This window comes from Balaenoptera acutorostrata, chromosome 9 (genome assembly GCF_949987535.1).
Source record: "Balaenoptera acutorostrata chromosome 9, mBalAcu1.1, whole genome shotgun sequence".
NCBI lineage: Eukaryota > Metazoa > Chordata > Mammalia > Artiodactyla > Balaenopteridae > Balaenoptera > Balaenoptera acutorostrata.
Genome location: NC_080072.1, coordinates 41,069,593 through 41,095,211, shown reverse-complemented (window position 1 = coordinate 41,095,211; position 25,619 = coordinate 41,069,593). Strand labels below are relative to the sequence as shown.

The following is a 25,619-nucleotide window of genomic DNA, read 5'->3' as shown; positions in this document are numbered from 1 at the left end:
AAAAACAGAATAAATATATCCATCAGGACAGCTGCAAATCAGAGAATGTCTTTGAATTTAGAAATCTGTCCATCTTCTCAATAAGCAGAGGGAATAAGATCCTGAATTAAATTTCAAAATAAACCACTCTCCTTTCCTGACTTAGAAGTAAATAATTTTTAAAGCAGAGGGGAGAGAATGCAAAATAACATTTAATTCACTAATGTTATTTTCACAAAGCAATTATCATCTTATTCAAAACTATCGGTCATACAGTTGTGTTGGCTTTGCAATTGAATCGATTTACAGGGTTTTGTCTCCCTTACTTTCACCCAAGAAGCTATTGTCTATTGTTTCTTCTGCCCTAGCAAAAACAACAACAAATCCACAAATTACAAGATAAAGACACTGAATAATAATACTTCAAAGCATTTATCATTATACAGTATTATGAAAATTTCATTTTGACAACAAGTGTTCAGTAATATTTTAAAGCAGTCAGCAAGCGGTCGAAACTCTGCTATCTTTTTGTAACAGTTCACATGTCAAACTGGCAAAGTGCCCACAGTGTAAGGCAGAAAAAAATCTATCTAATGTCTGCCCCACAAGGCGACATGAGGTTTGATTGGCAGAAAGCAGAGAGTGGCTTTTGATCATGTGTCCTAACAAGCAGTTCCAGCTCCTGTCTTTTCAGCTGATGGGCTCCACATTACCCATTCAAACAGAAGTGACAGACCACTGCACTACTCTCAGCTCTAGTCACACGCAGTGGGAGCTATGCTGGAGACAGAGTCACTGATTAAATATATCACTTTTTCAAGACAAGCAGGTTGTCTGAATCAAAGTTGGACAGAATAGACTCAACATTATTAAAAGGGGATATAAAACTGGAATTGAGTGAAGTTCGGCCAGTTTGCACAGCCTCAGGGATTCCCAGGCTGACAGGGGGAATAAGGAACAGCAGAACTCATAAAACAGGGTCAGAAATTAGCTGTGACACCTTGGCTATTTTCCCATCACTTCAGGACCACTTGGTTTCAAAATTCTGGAGCCTCTTTTTACCTTTTTTACTTTCATTTTTAGAAACGAATTCAGTAGAAGGAGAAAAACACATAAAAGCATGATTACTGCAGTTTGTCAATTACAGTCTCAGAGGGAATAAAGTACTGGATGCAAACCCTTTGCATTTCATTTTAAAATATACTAATACAGGTTTTTCTAAGATGCTTATTCTAGAATTTTATCGCATTTTTTTAGTTTGGTATTATAGTGTAACTTTAAAATCCAGGAATATTAATCATAGAAATTGTACAGCTTAATATCTTCTAAACGTCCTGACTGCCAAAGGGATACCCAAGTGCCAGTTATCATATTTAACCATGCCATAGTCTTTGCTATAGCTTGCATATCATTTAAAGCTTTTGCTTTAAATATACTCAGAAACAAACATCTGAAACATATAGAAATGTTCAATACAAATTCTTCATTGTCTAAATTTTATGTAATTTTAAAATTATTGAATATAGTGTCTTATAACCTTTGGTACATTATCAGCTTCCTAAGTATGCAAATAAATAAAAATCCAAGGTTTTCTATTTGGAAAGGTGAAAATAAGTGTCCAAAGAAGTCAAAAAGAAAATCATTCTCTAGCTGTAGACATTAAAGAAATAGACCAAAATATAAGCAACCATATGAAAGAAATCAGTTGAAACCAAAAAATAAAATCAAATAAATGTACATTCAGATGTTATTTTAAAACAACCCTCCCACAAGATTTTAATTTCTTCTCAACTACATTATAAAAAACGTTTTTATTATTTTTTATGTTTTTAGTAGCATGCTCCCGCTATTCCTTGGAACACTTATGTTCTCGTTATTAGTTCTGGCATCACTGTAAATACTTAGTACAATCTGCTTATTATGCATGTAAGTTATAATGAAAAGTTTAAATACTCCTGCCAAAATGAAGATAGAGTTTTAATAGAGAAACGTAAGGAATTAAAGAGTGGACATGAAATAGGATACTGAACTAATTGAGGATTGAGAAGCACAGAGACTGACATTTACTAGAAGACAGTGAAATTACAAAGAAATGGTTTGTGTTAAATCTGCAAAAAGTAACATTTTGTTTTTTATGTTACTCATTTTGTTAAATTAAATTTCAAAGTTAATTTAGCACTTGTCAGTATATATTGGTTAAAGGATATATCATATCTCAGAATAATTTCAATATAAATCGTATTTGTGTTTCATACACCGTAGAATATGCTATCGCTTAACTGATAAATAATTCCATATTAATCAAACGTGCATTTTACTGCATGGAAAATAAAATTACATGTGTCATCTGGCTTCTGTACTTCATGTCTTTAAAGGTATTTGAAGATGATGAAGATGATGATAATGATAAATTTTATTCAAAGTTATCACAGGCACAATCAAGCAATTATTTACAAATCTGGTTGTTTTCCAAAAAAATTTAAGAAAATTATCTTGAAGAGGATAAGTTGACTTCCTATGTAAACCCAGATTAAAAACAAAAAACAGGAAAAATCTTTATTGGCAATTGCTTCCCAAAACCTGAAATGCAATAAAATGGCATTTCATTTTTTTTCCCTCAGAAGTGGAGTATATTTAACCATCTCTCTTTTTTATCATTCCCACCACCACCATCATCACTGGTGATGACGGGAAAAACGATAGGAAATTGCTCCGATAAGGGGTGAACTACCATAGGTAGAAGGAGACAAAATCTGCATATGTACCACCAATGAAAATATATTAGACTAAGCAAACCTGGAGCACTCATTCCAAAATACTTTTTTCCCTTCCCGTGAAAAACAACTGCATATCACCCATGCTTTACCAGATGGGTCTTTTATATTCTATGCCAGGGAAGGCTGAAGAAAAGGGAAATAATCCTTTTGCAAAATATTTTGCAACACCATAAAAAATACTTTCTTTTAAAAAAATCCAAAATAATTAATTATTTTAGCCATTATATTATTGCTTACAGTAATACACAGCAATAACATTTACATTGATTGAATTCTGTTTCCTTAATGTGAAATTTGTTTGGGGTTAATTAGCACGGCTGAGGAATAAGCCTAATAATTTCATGCTGTTTACACTGGAGGCAGTTTTCCACGAGCACTGCTCAGGGAGCAAGTGACATCTTCTAATTCCAGACAGAACACGGAGGTGAGGGCAGCTGCTCACTGTGGGGTTGCAAGCCAGGCCCTTCCTCCTTTAGCCAGCCTCCTCACTACTTGGGGTGTCTAATGGCAACAGTACAAAGTTGTTCAAATTATTGCTCAGGCATGGTAAGTTTCTAAACCAAATACTGAGGGGGGGGTGTAGAAAAGGACTTATATAAATGGAGAAAATCCACAATATTAGACATTTTTACTTCCCCCTCCTTAAGAAAAAGCAGGTCTAATTAGTTGTCTCCCTAAAATGCATACCTAGCATTTTTATTATGTATTATAACATTTTGCTCAGAGCTGACATTTTTATTCTGACAAGCACTGTCTGGAGAGCTCTCAATAAATAATACATTGACAATTTTCAGTAAATAAGCAGTGGACACAAATCGTTATCCTTACTTACCGCTGCCCCACTCTAATAGTGCTTTTACAAGTGAGGTGACTATTCAGTCTAATGCAATCCTCTCAGTGCTGGAAAGACATTTTCATTCATTACCACGGTCACAAGCACTTAAAGCACTTTTAAGCCCTGTTGCAAAACAGCAGGAATGGCAGAGCAAGCGGGGCTAACGAAAACTAAAGTTCATCACCAAAGAAACCTGAGGTTGTTCACCTAAGCAACTAGGAAATTCACTTATGCGCTGGCCACCTCAACACTTCTAGATCTACATGTCTAACAAGAATACATGATTTTGTTTGGCAATTAAATGTTAACCTTCTTAAGCCCAAACACTGTGGGCTTTGTTTTCTGTATTAAATTTGGTTCATCATCCAATAATATCTATTAAGCACCCTCAGATAAGGGGAGTCATATGCTATGACCTGAGTGCTCACCTTTGATCAAGGTAAGAAACTGAAATAAAATCTGAATCCAGATGAATACATTTGAAACCACACAGTAACTTTTCCTTTCTCTCATCAGCTTTTCTTCTTTAACTAGAGCCCCTAACACCATCACCCTAACTAGTTGCTAAACCACTAAAGCAGTCCTGAATTTCATTTTTCTTCATGGTACCACATAAATTTTATTTTCTAGCTACTTGGAGATACAAACTTAAATGAAATAAGGTTTAGAGAAAGAGTAATAAAATGAGAAGGTAATAGCTACACCCCTTGACATATATAGCCTGTGGCTGTACTTTCACCCTACTTCTTAATCAAATCAATTTATCCATTATTTTATGACTTGTTAGACAATTGTTGGTCATAAGGATGGCTGAAAATATGTTGCCCAGTCGCAAGATGATTTCATGGTAACATATTATATGGCTTGGAATTAATACAGTATAGTCTAGTGTAGTATAGTACAGCACAGTATAGTATAAGTGTTATTCCATAATTTCAATCTTTTGTGTGCATCAGGAGCACCTGGAGAGCTTGTTAAAACACAGGTTGCCAGGCCCCATCCCAGGGTTTCTGATTCAGTAGGTAAGGGGTGAGGCCCAAGAATTCGCATTTCTAACAAGTTCCCAGTAACAACCGCACTACTAACAATTTGAAACACTGGGCTAAAAGATTAATTAAATTTACCTGAACACATAAGACACACGTGACCCATATTGGCCTATAGTCGATCCTCTTCTTTTACATGAACAGAATGTTAGATTATAGAGCTTCCACTATGTAGCAAATATGATGTCACCTGAGAGCAATTATGACTAATCGCAATGAGTTCTCTAAGAAAAAGGAGATTAAATCCATAACAATGATAAGAAAGGGAGCTCTCTCCTAGTCTCCAAGATAGTCAGTCTTACATTTGCCGGCCAGGTATATCCACCTTCACAGAATGCTCAAACTCAGTATGCCTAAACCCAAACCTCCCTAAACCTTCTCATCTATCTATATTCACCATCTTAATGGCCTCACTATTGATTCTCTCTACCAGGATACTTCAATCATCTTTGACTCTCTCCCCAACCTCACACCTCACACCTAACTAGCAACCTCAAGTATATATCTAAAAGCTGATTCTTCCTCCCTAACCCTTGCCAATGCCTTAGCTGTTTAGACTCTTATCAGTACATGTGTGGCCCATTAAAATAGCCTACTAACAGATTTTCCTGCATGTGGCTTTGTCTCTTTCCACCTGAGAGTCAAAATGCTACCAAAGTTACATTTCTAAGAAATGTATACAATTATGTCACTCATCCTCCTACTTTAAGTAGCTCTCTACTGCTCCCTACTACCCAAAAGATAAAATTCGAACTCTTTACAATGGCTTCAATCCTTTTTTTTAGTCATGTCCCCTATCCTAACTACACCAAACCTCTTGAATTCACCACACTCACAGGTTTAATCACATCACTGAAAACTTATACATGCTATTCTATCTGGGATTCTATTATGTCTCTTGTTCACTATGAATAGCTTATAATTAATCAAAAATCCAGCTCAAATGCCTATAAATCCCTTCCTAAATCTTCTAGACAAAATGATAGTTCCCTCTTCTGTACTCCAGCATTTTCTAGCTCCTTCTGCTATGGCACTTACTATAATATAATTACTCTATGTGCATGTGTTTCTCCCACTAAACTGAGGGTTACTAAAAACCAATATCTATTCATCTCTGTATGCATCTTCTTCTCTCCCTCTTTCTCCACTTTTACCTCTCCTCACCCACTACACTACCAGATGAAAGAGCTTAATAAATGCTTATGGAAATACTGAGCATTCATATGTGTGCATTTAAATATGTATATTTTGCTTTGTTTAACTAAAGGGGCATTCCCTAAAAATTGAATCTATTCCTCTCTGAGCCATAATAATATTCATCTCTCTGAAATCTTTTATAAATCAACAGATTTTTAGGTTAATGTATATTATATGCTAAGATCTATACTAGGTGTCTGAAGATAAAGATATGGTCTGTGTCCTCAAAAATTAAAATCTTCTTGGGAGGCAAGATCCATAAATGTAAAATAGCAAATAATACTTTTCTTCTTTGTCAAAAATCAGTTGCGCATAATCTGGTGGTTTTATTTGTGGGTTCTCTATTATGTTCCATTGATCAATGTATCTATTTCTCTGCCAAAATCACATTGCTTTGATTATTGTAGCTATAGTAAGCTTTAATATTGAGTAGAGTGATTCCTAACATTTTATTATTCTTTTTCAAGATTAACTTAGCTGTTCTAGGGCCTATCCCTTTCTATATAAATTTTAGAATAAGCTTGTCTATGTGCATAAGAGTCTTGCTGAGATTTTGATAGGAATTGCATTAAACATATAGATCATTTGGAGGAAAATTGACAACTTTACCAGTCCTTATGAGTCTTCCGACCCATGACCAGGATGTCTTGCCATTTATTTAAGTCTTCTTTGATTTCACTGACCAGCATCTTGTAATTTCAGCAACAGATCCTGTACATGTTTTGTTAAGTGTACCTAGATTTTTCATTTTATTTGGAGCAATAGTATATAGCACTGGGTTTTAAATTTTGGTTTTCATAAGTGCGTTGCTAATATTTAGGAATGCCATTGATTTTTATGAGTTGATCTTGCATCTTATGACCTTGCTAAGTCAAAAAATGAAAACTATATGTCACACCTTGTACAAAAATGTGACCTAAACCTCACACCTGATACAACAATTGACCCTAAATTGATTATAGACTTAAATGTAAAATATAAAACTATAAATCTTTTAGCAAAAAAATAGGAGAAAATGTTTAGAATATAGGGCTAGGCAAAGTATCATTAGACTTGGCACAAAAAGCATGATCCATAAAATTAAAAATTGCTTAATTGGCCCTCTTCAAAATTATAAACTTTTGCTCTGTTAAACCCTATAGTAAAGAAGATGGAAAGACAAGCTACAGACTGGGGGAAAATATTTGCAAATCACATATTCAACATAGAACTAGTAACTAGAATAATAAAGAACTCTCACAACTCAACAGTAAAAAAAAAATCCAATTAAAAAATAGACGAAAGACACAAATAGACATTTCACCAAAAAGGATATACAGATGGTAAACAAGCACATGAAATAATGCTCAACATCATTAGCCATAAAAGAAATACAATTTAAAGCCACAATGAGATTTCGTTATACACCTATCAGAATGGCTAAAATAAACATGACAAAACCAAACGCTGACAAAGATGCAGAGAAACTAGATCACTTATACGTTGCTAGTGGGAATGTAAAATGTACAGTTATTCTGAAATATAGTTTGGCAGTTTCTTATAAAACTAAACATCAATTACCATACAACCCAGCGATTGTACCCCTAGCCATGAATCCCAGAAAAATAAAAATTTATGTTCACACAAAAACCTGTACACAAGTGTTCATAGCAACTTTACTTGTAATAGCCAAAAACTGGATATTTGATCTGACGTCCTTCAGCTGGTGAATGGTTAAATAAACTGTGATACATACATGTTATACATACCACTGAATACTGTTCAGCAATTAAAAAATAGTATGAACTATTGATACATACAACAACTTGGATGAATCTCCAGGGAGTTATGCTGTTTTTTTTTTTTTTTTTTTTTCTTAAAGCCAATTCCAAAAAAATAGGTACTGTACAAATCCATTTATATAACATATTTGAAATGACAAAATGTTAGAAACGAAGAGCATATTAATGTTGACAGGCATTTGGTAAGGGGTGTTGGAGTAGAAGAGAGGTAGGTATGGTTATAAAAGAGCATAACTTGATTGTGGTAGTGAATACATGAATCTATATAGGTGATTTACAGGTGACAAAATTGTAGAGAACCTAATACACATACCCACAACAACTGAGAACAATTAAAACTGGAGAAATATGAATAAGATCAGTGGATTGTATCAATGTTAATAACCTGGTTATGACAGTATGCAACAGTTTTGCAAAACGTTATCACTGGGGGAAAATGGTCAAAGTGTACACTGGATCTCTCTATATTTTTTCTTACAACTGCATGTGAATCTATAGTTAACCCAATAAAAAAATCTCAATTTAAAAAATTGCAAATATAGAGTTATAATCTATTGATAAATGGAGTGGTATATGGGTTTTTTTTCAGCTTTACTGAGGTATAATGGACAAAGAAAATTGTAAGATATTTGAAGTATACAACGTGATGATTTGATATATAGATACATTGTGAAACAATTCCCCCCCACTGAGTTCATTAACACATCCATCCATCATCTCATCCTATTTGAATTCTACTCTAAGATTTGCTAATCTTAGAAATTTTCAATTATACAATACAATGTTATCAAATATAGTCACCATGTTACACATTATATCCTCAGACCTTACTCATCTTATAACTGAAAGTTTGTACCCTTTTACCAACCTCTCTCTGTCTCCCCCACCCATCCCCAGACCCTGACAACCAACTTTCTACTCCCTATTTCTACGAGTTTGACTTTTTTGAAGACTCCACAAATTTTAGACAAAGAGGAAGTCATGAGGGCTACAGTCATCAGTAGAAGACAAGATGTGATCTGGATTTTATGTATTGTAAAATGGATAGATGGAAAACTTAGATAAGAAGAGGAGAGATAAAAGGTTATTCTGGGTAGGGATAATGGCTGAGCATGAAGTATGTTGGACTAAATAACTAATTCAACTTAACACAGTGCTGACTCTTTAGATAAGAAAGTTTGCCATGAGATTGTTACATCTTCAAGTTTCTTAATCAGAATGCTCACTAGAGAAAGATTACAAAAGAACCCTAGGAATCAAATTCTTATGATGTGTAGTGGCCCTAATATGAATAAGAAATGTCCAAATTATAGTCACATCAAAGCAAAAAGAAAAAGCACAGCATATGTGGGAGATAATAAGTATTAGAAAAAAAATTCAAAGAAGTTAGTCTCCATCAGGTACCAAGAATACACCTAACACCTGAAGCTAATACTGACTACAAAGTGAGTAAATGGTGGAGTAGCTAGAGACAGTGAGAGACAGAGACAGTAAGTTTTTACTATTGTTTTAAATAAACAGAGAATATCTAAGAAATTTATTCAAAAGAAAGAAAGAAAAAGTAAAAAGTAAATAAAATAAAAAGAAACCAACATACATAGATCTAAAGGAAAATAATTCTATACACAGGGAAGAGCAAGTGCAAAGGAATTAAGACATGCTTGAGGGGAAAAAAAAAAAAAAAGAAAAAAAAAGGGTCCAGTAGCTGGAGTGGCCTGAGAAAAAAAAGTAAGCTTAAGATGAGTCTTGAAAGCCAGAGTACAATGTTTGGATTTTAAGCAATGAACTTTATTTCCAAGCATAATAGAGATTGATGATCACTGGCCAAATACCAAAGCTCCAATGCCAGTACAATGCCTAAACCCTCTGAATATCAGATAAAACCATGAAGAAAGGGGCATAATTCTACTGACTGAAGTTAAATCCTGAAGTAACTGAGTTTACCTGGAAGTGAGACCAGACTTCCTTCTATTAGTGAGAATGGGGGCTTAAGAGTTAAATTAAAATTACTAATGGAGAAATAAAATTAATACATGAGCTTTTGTGCACATGAGTTTGGTGACAATAATATTTATAAGCAAACAACATTAATTTTCTGCTATCCTCTGTATTCCAAAATGACACTGTCACTATATAAATATTGTCAAACATTATCAAAAAGATCAAAGAATAGTTTTTAGGACTTTGTACATTAGGTACATAAGGTAGTTTTCCCCAGTCTCCCTTTTCTACCTGGAAACAAAGGGAGATTGCTCCAAAAAAACATGTTGCTTATGCATTAATTCTTAAATTTCCCATCTCTTCCACACCTGTGACAGGAGTAACAAGTACAAGATTAGAGGTATTTCTGAAGGATCTGCTACAAAATTCCAGGTTAAGCTAAGTTCCACTGCATTTGGAGTGGAATGGAATCCCAGTGCACACAGCTTGTTAGCCACTCTAAAAACTGCCCGTTGACTATAGGTTGCCTTCATTCAAAAATCATACATTAAATATGTTAATATAAATGTTTCAGACATTACATGAAATTTCTAAAAATCTTATATTTGTATTTGTATGGAAATATGTATGGAAATATGTTAATATAAATGTTTCAGACATTACAGGAAACGTCTAAAAATCTTATATGTTCTGGTATAATGTTATAAGTAATAATCCTAGTTATTACTTTAAAATGTATATCTCAGAAATAACTAATTTTCTTGTCAACTGCATTATTATGAACTTTCATCAAATCTTTAACCATGGTCATTTTTAAGTCTTTTGTCATTTACAGACAGTTCTGGGTGTACTCTGATGATTTTGCAAATATGTTCCTATAAAAGAGTTTCATCTTCAAGAAATTCATGGAAAAGACTCTGACAAGTACAGGTTTCTGGTAACTGACTGTACTGCTGAACTGAATGAATAAGCATTTTCAGAACTCTAATGAAAAACTGATGAACTCATAAAAGTGCTAACAAAAGATCAAGATGAAAAAAAAGAAATTAATTACATGGGACTGAGTGAACTGATGAGGATGAGTATAATTTTTGTGACTTTCTGTCTGAATTAAAAAAAAAAAAAATCCCACAAGGACTCAGAGGAAAAGAATATACAAATCAATTTTCACTGCAAAGTAAAGGAGCTGTTACAGTGGAGGATTACTGGACTGAATGTCAATGTTATGACATAGTATAAGTGTGTTTCATGTTTGGTAATTGCAATCATTGTTGCTTTTGTTGTGGTCATCCATGTACAATGCTTGGTGTCAGTCTATCTATCTCTTGTAAAAATAAAATACAGTGTGTGCGTGTGGAAAAAAATTAAAAAATAAAAAATAAAAATAAAAATAGAAAAAAAAAAAAAAAATCATACATTAGTAGCAAAGTAATTCTACCACTGTTATTGCTGGTACCATAGTTCTTGCAAATAATTCAATACTTTGTCATTTTTCATAGTTATTCTTCATTATATCTCCACTTATTTTAACCCTCTATTTGTATTTACTCATTTCAATTCACTACATGAGAGCAATTAGAGAAGTCCACAGGCCACAGGCCTCTAACTTCTGCCTCCCAATGCTAGGGGATGGCCTATATTCTGTGACTTCATTGTGAGTGTACTTGTCTGGCCTCCAAGTGATGGCTCCTCAGTTATACTTAAACCCTCGAGACATAAATTAAGAAAGCTATGATAGGTCTAAGTGTCACAGTTATTCAGCATTAAACCCATAGCCTCATATGGCTAATAAATACGGCCGTGAATTCCCTCTAAGGCCCAAATCCCCTTTACGACAGCTCTACCAAAAGGTAGAATTATTGACCTTTACCTTTTTCTGGATCATCACACCCTACTAAACTCGCCCTCTGTTTGCCAATCTTTCAAACCATGTATAGCATTTTCTGAGCCAATTATCCATGGCTTTGTCTGTAAGTACTTCTTCATTGGACAATGACTTTTTCAGACATCAAAACTTGATGGCAGCTTTTATCTCTATCTTTATAAAGATTCTAACGTCAGAAAAAAAGAGACTGGAAATAGTAAAGGACAATTTCAACCATATTAAGAGAAAAAGAATCATGATATTGGTTCAGATGACTTATTTACTCTGAAAACAGTTTGAAAAAGAAAATTACAGATAGTGGATGCTGAACTTTAGATACAAACTCTAAAAGAAAATCAAAGCACATAGAATTTTAGAATTTGGCCCTTAATGCTCAAGCAATGTCCTCATTTTCTAAATTAAGAAACCAGTGCTAAGATCAATCAATTAATTAACTAATTAATCAATTATTAGGTATTACCCAGAAAGTTACCAGAGTCAAGCAAGAATGCACATCAAATTCAGGCTAGTCCGCACCTGAAAGGATTCCCAGATAAAACATTTTAAGAAAGAGGTGAAGATTTCCAGCTAATAAGCCAACTGTTTGGCTAGAAAAATATATCTATTCCAATATGAATGGTTAGAGCAGAGGCAATAATCAACAGGGTTTGCTGGTTAATTTTGAATTTGAAGTAGGTATTTAAGGAAAAAATGATCATGAACCTGATAAGGTTAGAGATCAGGAACTACTTTAATTCAAAAACCACACAGAGGTGGAAACGTCAATAAAAGGAATCAAAAGGGGAAAGAAAGTGTGTTTCCTAACAAACTTAGTAATCATAGTCCAGAGGGAGAATGACAATACACTTGTGCTCATACTTAAAAGAAGGGCTGAAGACATTTTATTATGAGACAACAAAAAGAAAAAGAAAAATTGCAGTGAAGGGTCCATCAAAGGCTCTTGTAAGCTTCTGAAAAGCTCAGAGATAAAAGGAAACCTGGGCTAGACATTTTGAGGAAGGTAGAACCAAAAGGTATAGACAGTTAAGCCTTTTGGAAATTATAACACACACACATAAACACACACACACACACACACACACACACACACACACACACACTGCAGCCCCAACTTCTTTGTGTAATGTTTCCCAACAGAGTGGAAAAAATAATACAAAATTTGTCAACAGCAGTTCCACTCCTGGGAATACACCCTATAGAAGAAGCTCATGCACATGTGTATCAGAAGACAGGTGCAAGAATGTTCATACCATCACTGTTTGTACTAGCAGAAAACTGGAAATAATCCAAATGTCCGGAGACAGTAAACAGGAGAGTATACTCCTATATAGCATTCCATGGGAGAGTGTGTGAAATATTATACAAAAGTGAAAATGAACTACAGCTGCACACAGCAAAATTGATCTTGAAATATGAGTATAAAAAGCAAGTCATAGAAGGTTACAGTGTAATACCATTTTTATAAAGTTCTGAAACAAAACTAAACAATGTATTATTTAGGGACATATACAAAAGGAAGATTCTAAACACAAAGTTCTGGCAAAGGGATTGAATAGGTGAAGAAAACATTTTTTAAGTTGGATGATGAATTCACAGGTGTTTGTTTTATTTTTATGCCTTAAAATATATATAATCAAATATTACATAATAAACACATATTTAAGTTTGCAACTTCCTTTTCTACTCATTTTTTCTTTGGATTTTACACATATATTGCACAAGAAAAAATGTACAGATTTAAAAACTGCCCAGTATTACTTTTGAGAATCCCAGAATAAATGCGGAAGAAGTCCAATGATTTTCAGTGGAAAAAATGAAAAATGTTAACGATCCACTCCAACTTAACAGATTCAAAAATTGTATGAGAATATGACTTAACTTCATCAAACCATGGAGAGGAAGCTGCATCCTCTTAACAAAATGCCAAGGAACACCTTGCTTCCCAGGTCAGTAAGAGGAAAAATCAGAAGCAATTGCCTACATCTGTTCTTAACATTCATAGAGAAAAAACTTTAAGAATCTTTAAGTCTGAAGAGATAGAAATGGGCCAAGAAATTTGAAGTAACTTTTCAAGGCAGAGACACACAAAATGAAGTTGAGAAGACGATTCAACCAACTAGGACATTGCCAACACTGTAAATGGGAGTTGCAAAACAACAGCAAATTGAAATAATTAAGATTTGTCCAGAATGTCTAGGGTTCACAGGATTCAGGCTAATTACATCCTTTATAAAGTTATTATGAGAGGATGATCAGTTTCTAAAGAATTAGAAAGCAAATATACTTAACACAAAAACATAAGAAACATTATTTTTTTCCATAATTCAAAAACCAGTAGTTCTAGCTCCTCATTTTAATCCCTAACTGTGTAATACTTACAGAAATATGTTTATTTAAACTATCTGGCACTAGGTTAGTATTTGCTATGACTATGATAAAAATTCTTTAAAATAGGAGCAAGGACACAAACATTATAGGGGAGTAAAGATATATTTTAAAGAGAAGAAAAAATGAATTAAAATGAAGTCACATCAGCATCGCTCTGAATACCTGATTGCTTCTTCACCTGGAGTATGAGTGGTCTTGGGTAACTTCAGCATTTAAATGACCTGAAATTTCCAACTTACTTGAAATAATAACTCTGGGGGTTTCATGATGAATACTTAATGCGTTTTTTATGCAAAAATCCGAAACCTTCTCCCATGAATGAGAAATATAAAGAAAGGTTTGGATCTCGGATACTCTAAATACTTCACCAATATAACCTTCCATCAGAACAGAGGCAAAAACCTAATATCCATAAATTTTGCCTTAAAAGATTCTTTTGATGCTCTAGCATGGTATGAATGTTAAACTTCTACATATTTTTTAGCATGGCCTTTTAATAGATTTTTTTTCTTTAACAGGAACACAATGCTCTTAACTGGATAGTATCTAAAAACCTCATCCAAGGCTTTACCAGCCTCTCTCACTGACAGCATCATATTCCACATATTTCTCAGCAGGGAAGATTGGCTTCCAGTGGGGAAACTTTAGTATCAGCTTTTCCAAAGAGCCTGAAAGGAGAGTTAAGCTGGATTGCTCTTCCAGAAAACAAGTACATCACTGCTGCCAAATGCTAAATCCTAACACCATGGGACATTTCCTATGATTCTGTCTGTGGTGCAGGATGAGATTCCTGTAATATTTCTCTTTACAAAATGCTCCTTCAAATAATAACAGTAATAGTAGTTACAACAGCAATAGTAATAATAAATTATAATTATAGAAGCTATGTGTTTTATGTATATATAATCTGTCAAATTCTCACACAGCCCTGCAAGGTAGACATCATTTATCCAGTTTTACAGATAAGGGAACTGAAGCACAAAAGGATGAAATAATTTGTCCAAGACTAGGAAATAATGTTGGCTACATTTATTGAGCACTTACTATGTGCTAGTAATAGTCTAAATGTTTTAGTTGCATTAACTAAATCTTGATCTCTTCATGATAGCTCTATAATTATGTCCAATATTTGGCTGAGGAAACACAGAGAGGTGCCCAATGTCATCCACCTGGCAAATGTTGAACTGAGATTCAAACTCAGGCAGCATAGCACCAGCACCCACACTCTTAATCAGTACGCTATACTGCCTCGCTAAATATTAGAACATATTCAAACCCAGATCTAGCTTACTCAAAAAACATATGGCTTTCAAAAATGAGTTCTCCCATTGCTTAAACTATACCACACAGGCAAAAGCTATCAGATGAGCAACACATACCAACATATACGCTTACTAAATATAATTCAGTGAAAATATATGTAGAAATCCAAATTATTGTTTAGAGATGTGAATAATGATAATAATCCATCAGATACATAAACACGTGTTCATTCTTGTGCTGGGTAACAGCTGCATAATCCATGGGAAAGCCTATCCCACCAGGAATCCAAAGCTCAAATGCTCCTGCCCTTTCTCTACATACACAGTCAAATGAATCCACATACTTTCATTATCATATCTTGAAGCACACAATTCCACTGGACAAATACTCTAATTTCTGATCAACATACATCCTATGAAACTGTAGCTAAACTCTGCATACTTTCCATTAAGTTTATGGCCTCTATCGAAGAGAACACACTTATTCTAATATTTCTAACTACAAGCTTCATCACTCCCTCTTGATCACAATAATTATTACCTAAAAAATAAGTCTTTTAAAAGAGCAAAAAGTCAGAAAGAAAATCTTATTTTGTTAGAGTTGAGGTTTATATCAATGTATCCCTTTCTCTGCAATCTCACATGACTCCAGAACCTGGCCCAAACCAGTTCACCCAGCCTAGGATCATATACTTAGTAGTATGATACACAAGACATGATAGTGGCTGAAGCACTATTATTAAAGAGAGATTAAAACAGCTGTACATTATGCTGAAGCACTCACTCTTCCCTTTACAAACAGACGGTCCTGGATTACAAGCAGCACTTGACCATTTAAATCACGACAACAACCAGATTTAACCAGCTGGGCCATATTCTCCTAGGCAATGCCTGTTGACCTCCTCAGTCGCAGCTGCTCAAATGAAATTCTCATTAGACAACTTATTTTCAGAAGCCAAAGGACTCTCTGATTAAATATATGTATTTAGATATAGAAGTCCTTTTTAAAGTATTCATTTTCTGACAACTGTCGCTTATGCTACAGCCCAGCTACACTGGCAACAAGATGGGTGATACAAGGATAACTAAAATTCATCATTTAATCCCAGCTGAAGGATTTTTATCTTAGAACCATTTAAAACTGAATCTATTAATCAAAGTCTTTCTGCACACTATACCCACCAATATCAACAGTGTTTTAAAAGGTAGATTCTGATATTCATTCATTCTATCCATCTAACCATTTTTCCATGCATCTGCACACCTATCTATCTATCTACCTACCAACCTATCTATCTATGGCAGAAAAAATAAGGGTTAAATTTAGAACAAAACAGAAGCCTTGCCTATTTTCCCACAAATCTTACTTTCAGTGGAGGCACTTCAGACAGAACACCTTTGTTCATCAGTGTTTCAGCAATCCAGTCAAATCACTGCTCTGGAGAGGACATTTCTTGAGAGAATGGCAGCTAAAATACTGGACAATTATTTGGTCAATCAAAGAATCTACCTGTAAGAGAATAACTTTCCTATTACCGAATGGAGAGTTTTTGTTTTATCAAGTAGATACTGTTTTAAAATAGACCATAATAAATAAACTTTTTATAGATCAGTTACTGTATAAGAGGGGAAATGATGGGGAAGGTATTTAGTCTGATAGAGTCAAAACATTCTCCAGGACAAGAATGACTCAGGAAAGGTCATTTATTATGTCAATCACACAAGCTTGTCATTTATGAAGTATGGTCTTCAAACCAGAAAGCAGAAGTGAGGGAGAGGTGAGTAATGCATTTGAAAGCTTTTATACATCCCATGGGATAAAGGACGTCCCAGATGAGGAGATGGGGCTTTAAAAAGTCAAAGCCAGGCAAATATTGGTGGAGCTATTATACCTCCTTAGACCTAGAATATAATTATAATATTATAGAATCAGAAATCTATCAGAAGCTTATTAATGACCTTACCTATAATTATTTCTATTCTCCCATCACACTGTTCTGTTCTATTGCTCCAAGCAAATGATTAAAATTAGGCATCAAACTCAAAATAAAATAAAATAAAAAATAAAAAAATAGAAATCCTCATTACTCCCATCTCCAAAACATGTTGTCTACTTTTCTCATTAACTGTTATACCATCCTCCTATTCACTCTGAGCTACCTTTAAACCACTCTTCTCTATTGATCTCCTCACTTTAAATGTCAGGTCCTAACAAGTCTATCTCCGAATATCTTTTCCATATGCACCCCTTCTTCCTTCCTTGTTTCTGCTGCTTTAGTTCAGGCCCTCATTATCTCTAGCCTGAAACAATTTCCTTAATGTCTCTCTGTGCTGCCATACATCCAATACAGTGCTGCCAGATTAACTTTCCTGGAGGAAAGCTCTAATCCATCAATTTACTGTGCTAAAAAACAGTCAGTGGTTCCTCCATAACTTTCAATATAAAGTTTGAGCTTCTTAGCCAAGAATTTAAGGGCCACTGTGATGAACAGAACCTACCTTTTCAGTCTTATACCCTATATGCATCTTCACATACTTTAAAGTAGAACCTGAACTACCGGCTGTTTTAAAACTCTCTGCCTGTTCCTTTCGACTGAAATGTCCCTCCCCTCCATTTCTACTTACATATATATCCTTTCATTCTCCAAGACCAGTTAAGACTCATTTTTCTATAGAACCTCTCCATGGTTTCCTAGGCAGGCACAATCTATCTTGTAAACTCCTATAACATTTTATCTATGTAGCTCTCATGGAATTTATCACATATTAAATATGAATTAGAGTTCATTTTGTATTAGTTTTACACCTTTTACTAGAATATGAACTCTTTAAATTTAGAGACTATTCATGATAGGTGTGCAATATCATGTAGCATAGTGGTTCTTAACCTAGGGTCCACAGACCCCAGGAGTCTATCCATAGAATTCAGGAAGTCTGTGAACTTGGATGGAAAAAATTCATTTTCACCAATTTTTTAAACTGAAAATTTGCATTTCTTTAAATTACTGATGCAGGCAACAAACCATAAATTCATAGTATCTGTGACATTTTAGCCAATAAAATAACAATATATTTTTATATCACATTGTACTTGTTGAAGATATCTCAAAATATCTTTTATACTTATTACTACTTCAAAATTATATTTTTAGTCCCTCCATTAGATCTTGTGTTTAATGCATTAGTAAAGTAGTACTTCCTACCATATCACAAAATTTTTAAATTATTTAACATTTTAATATAATTCATTTTCTTATAATTCCATGGATTTTACTTTATGCATTTAAAGTAAGAATGGACCTGTAGGCGTCACCAAGCCACCAAAGGGATCCACAGCCAAAAAAAGAAAGTAAGAAAGTAAGAATCCCTCAGTTCTAATATAGCACTTTGCAAAATAAGAAGAAAACCTGTAGAAAAATAATCATGATACTATGTAGTTCTTGATTAGGGCTATAAAAAATATACCATGAACTACAGAATACCGTATAAGCATATTGTTCATAAAAATTCATAGTCTTGGCAGAAAAAGACCAATTACCCTTCATCTAAAATAACCTTTTAAAATGGCAATTAAGATTGCTGCATACCTCCAAAGATAATTTATTATCTTTCAAAGAAAGTCTTTCCATACATGGACAGCTACACTGTTAGACAGCTGGTCTTGTTATAATTTCAATATGATATATAATATTATATGATAATATAATGATAATATTACTAGTTCCTTCAATTATTCCTCTTATTAGATAATTCTGTGTCTGTTAGCATGTCATTTGTTCTCCTCTGAGAATATCCCAACGCTCCTGAGTTCCTCTTAAAGTGTAGCAATTCTCAACACAATACTTCAGGTGCATTCTTTTGAGCAGGAAGTTCAGTGGGACCGACACCTCTTGAATCTTACATACTGTAATTCTAGTAATGCTGACTGGGATAGCACTGGCAATTTTTTGGCAATATTCACTGCACTGACCCCATTGCACTCTCTGTCACCTAAAACTCGTATGTTGGTGTTTTTTTTAAATCATGTGTCTGCTATTTAAATTTCCTTCAGTAATTACTTGTGCAGATAGGAATTTTGGTCACAGCCTCTGGACTTGACAATAAGACCTATTAAATTTTATCTTGATGGGTTAGTTTTAAGTTTATATTTTCAGTTTGTCAAAAACTTTTGACTTTTTGTTTCTTTCATACATTATATTCAGCATTCCTCCCAGATTTTTGGAATCTGTTTGATAAGCACACTTTTTATCATTTCTATTTGTACTTAATGTATTATATACGTTGATATGCACTAAAAATGCCTGAATTTCTGATGCCTAAAATATATGTACTGTAGAAAACAAAGTTCTGTAGAGTACATAAAAAACATTCTTCAATAGTAGGAATATAATGATAAAGGACTCTTAAATGAGAGGTCTCATCTTACAAATGCCTCTCTTGTATCAAATCTATAACACATAATAATGAAGAATAAAACACTAATCATTACTTGCAAGAGAAGGATGATTTTAAATTCTCTAGCAGTCTAGACCCCTCCCCCTAAAAAATCATCACAAATCAATTTCTTTATTTTTACACAACACAGCCCTTTAAAGTATGTTGAAACCACTTTCTTATAGAGCTAAAACAATCTTTTTGGTGAATCACAATTAAATGTAACCTAGCAATCTCATTTATTCAGAGTTTATTGATCTGGCAGCCTCAGTTATTCTAGAATAGCCATGAATGAGTAATATAAAGTCTCTGAGCAGCCAGAAGAGTCAGCATGAAGTCCATGCACTGAAGAGCATGTATATTGCCCAGAATCTCTTAGCAACTCACCCAGAAATGTTTGTTCATATTTTAAATATAGTCCAGAATGTTATGATCATCTAATTTCATAATTGACAGATGAATATAAGAAGCAAATTAGAAATTATTCACAACTAGGTAAGAAGTAACAGTCTGAAACCTGATATTAAAGGAAGAGAAACCAAAACACACACACACACACACACACACACGCCAAAAAAGATATCTAAATCAAGCAGACACAGGAACTCTAAAGTTCCATAATTGCAGAGAAATAACCATAAAGCCAACTGTCCTAATTATCTCAAAGATCTCTGGGGGCATCATTACATTATAGCATGGTAAAGTAATTGACATTTATAATAATTATCATCACAATGCCTCAAATGTATGTAATTTACAGTTCATAAGACACATATTAATTATTATAGTTAATTCTCAAAATGTTTGAGTTAAGAAGTCAGGTTACTACCATACCAAACTTTAAATTTTGTGGTTCAGGGAGATTGAAGAACTTACCCAGGGTCACATGATTGTTAGATAGGTATTAGAGTTCATATTCTACTGCATCATGACCCTGAGTCAACAAAAAAATTTACATTTTGTGCCATATAATCTGGTTAGTAAGATAGGGAAGCATGTAATACATTTTAGAAGCTTCCACAAAGATGGCTGATGTGGTGGACACACCACAAAAATTAATCTGAAATTTTTAAACTTCTGAGCCCTTAAAGGAATAAAATTAACTTACATGAAAAATTCCCTTATATCAAATCCCCATTTCCCTATAGTACCACAGAGGTTTAAATTTAACTTACAATGTAAGTAGTAATCCAAAGCCATTAATTATCCTACATTTTAAAGTCTAAAATCTGTACATAAAAAAATGAAAGAATATACATAGTATAGCAACCTCTCAGAGTTGATTTATTTAATTTAAACATATTATTAGAGAGTCTTCTTTCATCTACTTTTTAGGATGAGGTTAACCTAAGTGGACTCTTGTAGAGAGAGTAGAGAAGGTGGATGTTTCAGTACATGTCATGTGTCAAAGAACTCCTCCCTTGAACATTTAGCTTTAACAGTATTAGAAACCCTCAGCTCTCAATTCTGCAACATTTGGAGGTAAAATAATACTATTTATAAATTTATAATATTTATAAAAATAAGGAGAAATAAATTAGGGGTCTTTTTCTTTTTAAACAGTTTATAGTTTCATAATAAAACACTATCCATCAAGAGGAAATAAGAGAGAAAAAATGAAAAATAAAGTTGCAGCTAGGAAAATACCTGTACTCCCTTTTCCAGAGCAAGGCTTATAGTCAGTTTAAAACCTTGATTTGTTATTATAAGAGCCAAGTAAAATGCACAAAGTTGTAGAAAAATGGAGCTATCTGCTTAACACTTCTAATGGATCACAATCTGCCATCACCATGGTAACCTCTGAATAACTTTTTCCTTGCTAGTGCCAATTATGCACTTCTCTGGCCCTTAAAATCCCACTCATTTTTTTTTTTAAGCCTGGAATCTTTAAAAGAATAAAGCCCAACAGTTAAGTCCACACATACCCTCTTGTTCAGTCCGAGTCATTTCCTCAAGCTTCTTCTGTTTCAGTGTGTCCACCACATCGGCAAGGCTCCCTTTGCGGCGTTCTGGGGTTCCAAAAGTAACACTGGTCATTATCTCGCGGTCCCGACTCCCTTCGTCAGGCTTATGTGGTGAGGTAGAGGTATTTCGGAAGGAATATAGGGAACATAACTTATTATTCTCTGACTCCTAGAAAAACAAAATAAAATAAAACCATTAGAACATGTTTCTTTGCATATCATTGGAGAAAAATCCCAAACTCAGAATGACAGTATATGAGGCTGAGATGGACAAATAAAATATATTAACTATCTCTGCTTAAAAAAAATACTAAACATAGAGGTAATTATCAAAGGAACTAACCTGAAATTGCAGATTCTACCTTTTTCTTTTTTAACTAAAAAGCAGCCAAAGTGGTACAAAAACTTAATTTTAAAAGGAACACTTCAACTTCTTACTCATTTACACCCTTCATTTAAAATAGTTCAGGTTCAATTATTAATTATAAGGATGGTAAAGTTTTTCTTTTAATTGGCACTTATATTAGCAACCCTCTTCCCACAGCCTAAAATATATGTACATCAAAAAAGAACCCCATTATCCCTAAATTTAGAAACAGTTGAGAAATTAGCTTCAATATTCATGTTAATTATTCACCAGAAAATATCTAAAATATCTAAATCAGCGTCAGAAGGTTAGCCAACCTGAATATTTTTGTGTGCCGGGGTTTGAAGAAAATTGTTTGTTTTTTTTCTAGCTACACATCTGTCAAAGTTACAGAAACCTCTTTCTATTTCTTACACTTACCCCTGATACTTTAGCACACAGTCACACACATTTTTCATGTGGCATTTAAAAATGATTTGTTTTTTTCTTTTTTTTTAACAAGAAGACAGGTTTGTTACAGAAACACTTACACAAGAATTATTTCACATTACAGAGAAGTTGGCTAACTGGTAGGAGAGTTAGGTCTATCTTCAAAGAGAAAAAGCAAATCTTAGATTGAAAATAATAAACACCTAAAAGTTTATAAAAAGAAAATGCTTTTATAGCTCTTTAAATCGGAACTGAGAGTTTTAAGCAAACATTATTGGCCACAGTCCACCAGTAGTCTTGCATGCACCTTATCTGTCTGTGTATGGGTCTTCTCTCTCCCAATAAAAAACTGTATGAAATAAATAAAGCATCTAGGCTTTGTTCTCATCAGAAGCTTAAAAATCTTAAGCACTCCTATATCTCGCTCCTTCTTCACAAAAAAAAGCCCAGTAAGCATCAAGAACTAGAGGAAGAGCATGAGGGAAAAGTTACAGAGTTTAAAAAAAAAAAAAAAGTTACAGAGTTAATCACTGGTAGGAAAGGGAATGAAAAGAAAATGGAATTTAGAGAAATACATTTCCACATACATTAAATGAGATAATTGTACTCAGTAAATGCTAGATATTTAGGTATATCGTCATTGCATACAAGGTAGGAATAAAACTTATTTTCACAGTTATTGGTAGCATATAATGAGCTAACATTTGTAAAGCAACTAGGCACAGTGCTGAGCCCAAAGCAGGCGGTGCTTAGTAAATGGCAGGTATCATTATTTTGTTGGAAGGAACAGATCTAGGAATGGAGCCAAAGAGGTTTTTCCCCCTCTGGACCTAAGGAATTGCTTAGTAAAAAATATGTCTTGAAATAAATTGAGTATTGTAAAGTCTGTGAATATACTAAAAACCATTGAATTGTACACATTAAATAAGCAAATTGTATGGTATGCTTATTATATCTCAATAAAGCTGCTTTAAATTACTATGAGCCAAATCTTAATCTTTTCCACAATCCCATTGTTATAAAAATGCCTAGCACAGAGCAGATGCTCATTACGTTTGCACTAAAATAAACTGAAAAGGATAAAATAAATGGGCAGGGCAGGAAAAAGAGCTCCTCTTTACCTTGTTCCTAAATCTTTTCTTTCCCCAGGAAATATGTTGTATTTCATTTACTGCTTACAATAACTGTGGAGTGATGCACAGGAACCCCTTCCTTTAGATGCCAGTCATGGTTAATACATGGCTCCTTGGAATGGCCAGTTCATTCTCTACTTTGTGCAAACAAAAAACTCAGAGATATGTTTGCCAAAGCCAATTTCAGCTCTTAATAGTGTCCCTATCAGAAATGTGACCTAGGCTTTTTTGAATCAGTAATACCATTTGATAAATCATGCTTCGATCACTTTCATTTCAAATGCAAATTTGTCTCATATCATTGCCTATAAGTCAAAAACAAACTCTGGCTCAACCTAAGGGATTGAAGATCAACTTAAAACAACAGTTACATGGAAGTGGTTACCTACAAATGACTCACCACTGACCATAATAAAGAGGAGTTTTCCCACCACTCCCAAATTGAAAGATGCTAGAAATGTCTCTCCAGCCTGAGTTCCAGTTGTCCTTAGAGAATTTAGCCTCCATACAGTACCATTTTTTTCTCTCAGGACTAATTTCAGTCTATTTACTCATGTCACTTACTTGTTAGATAGACTACGTTCCTTATTTTTTACTCATGGGAATGTGATCACTGCCATCTGCACCACAGACAATAACCATGGGTTCCCACACTGAAGCCCCATAATCTGTGAAAGGTCGCTCAACACCACCAAGAAGCAGAGAATAAGAAGCTGTAAGTCATGATTTCTCCAAGAAAGCAACAAGAACTACTTGCAACATGCCACAAAGGCACCAACATGGGCAGAAGATGAAATCATAAATGGCTTAAGTTGTGTAAGTCATACTATCTTTAGGAACAATGGAAAGGGGCAAAATTTACCATTTATGGTCTTCACTTTTTAACTTTCTAAAACTTAAGACATATGGACCTCTCATGAATGGAGGCCTATAGTCAATTCATCTGAACAAAGGGGCACATAAATCCAAACATTTATCGATACAATGAAGAGATTACTGTTAGATAAAAGGCAGTAATGCCAAATTAGAAAAAGAAATTTGACAAAGAATCTCTAGTTTTTTTTCTAGGGAGCTAGGTAATTTTTAAGTAAGTTTTCTTACAGAAAAAAAAAAAAAGCTCAGCTTATTCTTTAATTTCCTAAAAACAAAATTGGTCCTATGAACTAACAACTGAGGCAAGATGTCCAGTGATAATATCTATCAAGTTTTGATGCATGACACTGCAGCACAGCTGTGGAGAGGTTTGAGACAACATTTGACTAAAGCAGTGCTTCTCCAACTTTAAGGTATAGAATTCCCCGGCAAGTATGTTAAAATACAGATTCCCTTACCTCTTCCCATACCCCAAAGAGTGGGGCCCAGGAATATGAAGTTTAATAAACATCCCAAGTGCTTCGGATGCACCCCACTTTCAGAAACACTGATTCCATGAGAAGGTAATGAAATGACTGTGATTTGCCTTAATGTTATAATGTGGATATAATTATGAACATTTTAAAGAAGGCTGGTTAGTTGTGATTTTAAAAAGTAACATAATGGAGATTACTTCTCTTCTTTTGATCTTTCTTATGAAAACAACCACTGTATAACATGACAGAACACATGAACATCACAAAAAGAAAAGCATATGGGGCACTGAGTAAGCATTAGTTCATTCAAAGGAAACTTATGATAAGTTTGTTTTCTCTTAACCCCTAACTTCAGAGTCCTCCCTAACAGTGAAGAAAATTTCAAAATACTATTTAAAAGGATCCTAGTACCAATACAAGGACTAAAGTGATGTTGATTCAGATTATCTAAGGAGCATTTCACTGGCAATTAATTAAACACAGTACAAAAATTATATGTAGATGACTGAAAAAGCATACAGTAGTACAAAAAACTATTCATTAGGCAAAGTTTCTAGAAAATACAAGCAATTTTCACAAATTAAGAATATATAATTAAGATGTTTCCATATATGAAGGGATAGAGAAGTAAATATTAAAAACAAAACGTGTGTGAGGTGATGGATGTTAAGTAAACTTATTGTGGTAATCCTTTCACAATATATACATTATATTGTATACCTTTAATACAATGTTATACTCAATTATTTCTCAATAAAATTGAAAAAACAGATTAAAATAAATATTGCTCAGATTTTTCAGAAGTTATGAAAAACTGATTGCTCAGCAGTGGTATTAAATAACATTAAACTC

The 25,619-nt window shown here is 33.9% G+C and overlaps 1 protein-coding gene across 19 annotated transcripts in view; it reads right to left on the bottom strand.

Moving 5' to 3' along the window:
* SOX6 (SRY-box transcription factor 6) overlaps window positions 1–25,619 on the bottom strand; it is a 640,888-nt gene that overhangs the window by 346,102 nt on the left and 269,167 nt on the right. For all 19 annotated transcript variants that reach the window (XM_057553078.1, XM_057553079.1, XM_057553081.1 and 16 more), the window contains one exon: window positions 21,451–21,658. In XM_057553078.1, coding sequence (XP_057409061.1) covers window positions 21,451–21,658 — 208 coding nt within the window. The remainder of the gene's footprint in view (window positions 1–21,450; window positions 21,659–25,619) is intronic.